Here is a 4457-nt window from a genome sequence, read left to right on the forward strand (position 1 = left end):
CCCCCCCCCCCCCCCCCCCCCCAAAAAAAAATAAAAAATAAATAAATAAATAAAAATAAAAATAAAAAAATTAGGGAGTTCAGTGAATTTTACCCAGATTTAACAATTTTAGTGCTACTTCCAATTAGAATAAGGTGACAAATAGTTTAACTAGACTTAAGAAAATGTAAGGTACAACATTATATGCAATCGAACTCAACATAAGATGCAGAAACCAACCATTTAGTCTTTCAGCTTCAGGGAGATGAAACCTTTTCGTCCATGCCCACCAAGGTACTATCGATGAATCAAAGACTACAGGATCATCATTGTTTGATGATTCGGGATTATCTTGCAGCCATTTCCTTCTCCTGGCCTCTGAAATGGAAATAAATGCTTCTAATGAGAGTCAACTTCTTCGAGTTTATGCTTATTATAAAGAAATATAAATTCTAATAATAACATTACAGCAAATGAATTATCGCAAAAAAATACAGCAAATTGAACAACATAAATTTTCTAATAGATTTAGACAAATGAGAATATTTTCATGTCAATTAAGCGTCTAATGTGACTTTGAGTCATGATACAAGTATAGTGCTAATTCTTGCAAACCGGTAGTATATCATAAACAAGAAGAAAGATGGAATAACAAGACATAGTAATGAAAAAGCAAATATTGGACTCCAATGAACACCTCATGTGGTCTCCCACAATGAGCAAATGCTTGAACTATATTCTCATGTAACTTTCCGATCAGTTGTAATGATAAATATATATGTCATACTTCCATTTGGAGATAATTGAATCTTAAATAATTTGATAAGCTAATTTACTATTTTTCTAAAGAATAACTTAAACTACCAAAAGATTTCTTTTAATTTTTTCCTATGAAAAAAGACTATACTATAATGTATTTGTGTAATTCTGGTGTCTGATATAATATCCATGGCAAGCATCAAAGCTAATTCGACAGCATTGTTTCTTCTTTTTTCATTCAAGTTCCCGTCGTTTACACCGAGGATACTTTATTGACATTGTGGACCATTTTTTCTTCTTCCATCTCATCAGGTCCCCTTTGAGTATCTACAGCTGTTATTCTCCTAGTATTCTGTGTTATTCCCCATTCAGGATTCTGTTGGCTATACACATTGTGTTTACCTTAATCTAAGTTGGTTTAGGAATATTTCGGGATGTTGACGGACACATAGCGCACACAATGACAAACAACCAAGAGGAAGTAATAGTTCTTATATCAATCTCACCCCTCCCGTTTTTGCTGATCCTGGTGTCTTTCATATCTTTCAGTCTCCCTCAATGGGAGCCTTTAAGCCTCTCTGCTCATAGATTTTCTATAAAAATGAAGTAGCTCTAATCTCCCTTGTGTGACAGAAACCTCCGAGCCTTGTGAAACCCGTAAAACACCTCATATTTCCAAATCAAAACAGTACCTTAAGGTCCTTAACCTGACATCAGACTAGAGAAATAAGGTAGGTAGGAGAAGCAATCGCTTGTCTTGATCTAGAGCTTAACATAATGAAAGGCCTTCGGTTTCAGCCAGCCGGTTTCACCCAACAACCCAACACTGACTCGGCTGCACTTTGAGATAATTTGCGAACCCATGACTTATATCAAATAATCAAACAACTAGAACTTAATGCCAAATGCTTGCTTTAACTTGAACTAAGATCAGAACATTATCCGTTTCTAGGACAAATTTTCAAAACAGTCCCATTGACAAAAATATTCCCAAAAAACGATCTCATTTGAAAATAATTGTCAAAACCGACCTAGTTTCAGCCGTCGGGCTGAAACTAGGTCGGTTTTGATGAAAAAAACTTTGAAACTTTACGGGACTTTCAAAGTCCCGTGAAGTTTAGCAGCCATTTAATTAAGTTGCTAAACTTCACGGGACTTCAACTCCCGTGAAGTTTGGAAACTTCTTTCGCCAAAACCGACGGTTTTGGCGAATACTTTTGAAAGAGTCGATTTTTGCTAATAATTTTGAAAAAGTGTCGGTATTGAAAATTTGTCCTCCGTTTCTAACATGAGAAAAGGATGCACACAGTATAGGTAAATAGTAAAGCCATTTAACAGACTAAATGAAGAACATGAATTTGATGCTATTTTGACCAAAAAAAAATGCAATTTAGAGTGTGCTCATTGCACAACGCAGGATCAATGGGCAACTCCGAGAGTGGTTCCATATGTTTTTAGCCTCTAAAGTACCAAACTTCAGCGCCCCCAACAATTTTCTGCAGTTAATAATTGATTGTTAATGTTGCTTAAAAGTCAGCAGCTTTGTAGTCAATAATGAGAACACCATCTACATGCACCCTCACTTAACATCAACATAAAGTTAACATGTAATAACTAAATCTACAGTAAATATCAACCCAATTTAAAAAGGAAAAAAAAACCACTACAAAAAGGGAAATCTAACCAGCATCAATCACAGCATCCCAATCAGTGCTCCCATTTTTCTGAAACTGCTGCAAATCCCAAGTCCCCTTAACCCATCTAGGATCTTTGAAAGAAGGAGGAGGAGCCTCTACCTTCAAAGCAACCCCATTATCCCCCAAACCCAAATTGGTCTCTTGGGTTTCTTCCTCCTCCTTCTCCAATTTCTCCTCCACTACAACCCCAGCTCCATTATCAGCAGCAGACCTCAGCAGAGGTGGGGATTTCTTGTGGAACAAACTGAGCTGAGGTTTGTAGCAAAGATTGGATTTTGATGATAAATTGAAGAGGGTAGGAGGAGGAGCGGGAGCGAATAAGGCCATTGAGATTGAATTTCAGTGGAAATTGGAGGAAATTATGACATGGGTTTCCTCTGTTATCTGGGTTTTTTGGGTTGAGGGAAATTCTCCACCTCAGAAAAATGAGATGGGGGGGTGGCGAAGGCAAATTTATAGAACGGGGAGTGATGATTGTTGTATGAAGAACAATTTTTCAAAACCGACTGAAATTTTTTTTTTTTTTCAAAACCGACTGTTTTTTTTTTTATTTATCAAAATCGACCCGGTTTTGTGATTAGGCTGCTAATCACTATCCTAAATAGTCGGGGTTGGCAACCCCGACTATTTAGGATAGTGATTAACCTGCTAATCACCCTTTAATTAGGGTTTAACACCCTCCTAAATAGTCGGGGTTGCCAACCCCGACTATTTAGGATAGTGATTAGCAGCCTAATCACAAAACCGGGTCGATTTTGATAAAAAAAAAAAAAAACAGTCGGTTTTGAAAAAAAAAAAAAAAATCAGTCCGTTTTGAAAAATTGTTCTTGTATGAAAATTAGGAGGCGAAGTAACTGAGAACGGGGGTAACTTTTTGTCGAATGGTCCTCGTGAACGTGAAACTTTTGTCAGTTTGCTATTAACCCCTCGGATATTATTTATCAAGTGCTGCAGCCCCTCCTACTTTCTCCCGTGTGGTTCATATTATTAACCCCTCGGACAATGTTTGAAGCTTTGAGAAGAATCTAAAATTTTTGTTTTGTAGGGACATAGTGAAGTTAGATTCAGTTCAGATTTGTGTATAACCCAAATCCAATAATAAAGTATGTTTTATCCAAATCAGAATCTAACAAGCACTGTAGGATCAAAAACTGAAACAAATGTAGGTCCATATCTGGATTTAGATTTTAGCATCCCAAAATTAGTCACACATGGGTAGGTGAGTGAGAGTTTGTAGTGTTTATAATGTAACTTGTGAGATCCCAGTGTAACGTGGTTAACCATTTTGGCAGTGGATCGAGCCAAACAATGCTAGTTAACATTAAGACATTAACACGCTACATTGTTAGTTCTAACACGCTACAGTGTTAGTTCTAACACGCTACAGTGTTAGTTCTAATCTGTACATTGTTAGTTCTATTCTGTAGCGTGTTAGTTCTATTCTGCACAGTGTTGTTCTATTATGTAGTGTGTTAGTTCTAATATGCACAGTGTTAGTTCTATTCTGTAACGTGTTAGTTCTATTTTATACCGCGTTAGTTCTAATTTATACCACGTTAGTTCTAATTTATACCGCGTTAGTTCTAATTTTACCAAGTTAGTTCTATTTTATACCACGTTAGTTCTAATTTTAACCATATTAGTTCTAATTTATAACAAGTTAGTTCTAATTTATAACAAATTAGTTCTAATTTTTCTAATTTATAACAAATTAGTTCTAATTTTTCTAATTTATAACAAATTAGTTCTAATTTTAACCACGTTAGTTCTAATTTATACCACGTTAATAACAATCACGTTAGTTCTAATTTTAACCATATTAGTTCTAATTTATAACAAGTTAGTTCTAATTTATAACAAATTAGTTCTAATTTTTCTAATTTATAACAAATTAGTTCTAATTTTAACCACGTTAGTTCTAATTTATACCACATTAGTTCTAATTTATACCAAGTTAGCTCTAATTTATACCATTGTTTCTGGTACAGAAGTTCCTATATCAATGGGAAATGCCCTACCTTT

The 4457-nt window shown here is 35.2% G+C and overlaps 1 protein-coding gene across 1 annotated transcript in view; it reads right to left on the bottom strand.

The window, feature by feature from the left end:
- The window catches only part of LOC109839018 (light-harvesting complex-like protein 3 isotype 1, chloroplastic), a 3726-nt gene extending 832 nt beyond the window's left edge, over positions 1-2894 (bottom strand). Inside the window, exons 1-2 of the mRNA XM_020407451.1 lie at positions 2423-2894; positions 220-357 (exon numbers count right to left, since the gene is read on the bottom strand). Coding sequence (XP_020263040.1) covers positions 220-357; positions 2423-2762 — 478 coding nt within the window. The 5' untranslated portion in view covers positions 2763-2894. The remainder of the gene's footprint in view (positions 1-219; positions 358-2422) is intronic.

This window comes from Asparagus officinalis, chromosome 4 (genome assembly GCF_001876935.1).
Source record: "Asparagus officinalis chromosome 4, Aspof.V1, whole genome shotgun sequence".
NCBI lineage: Eukaryota > Viridiplantae > Streptophyta > Magnoliopsida > Asparagales > Asparagaceae > Asparagus > Asparagus officinalis.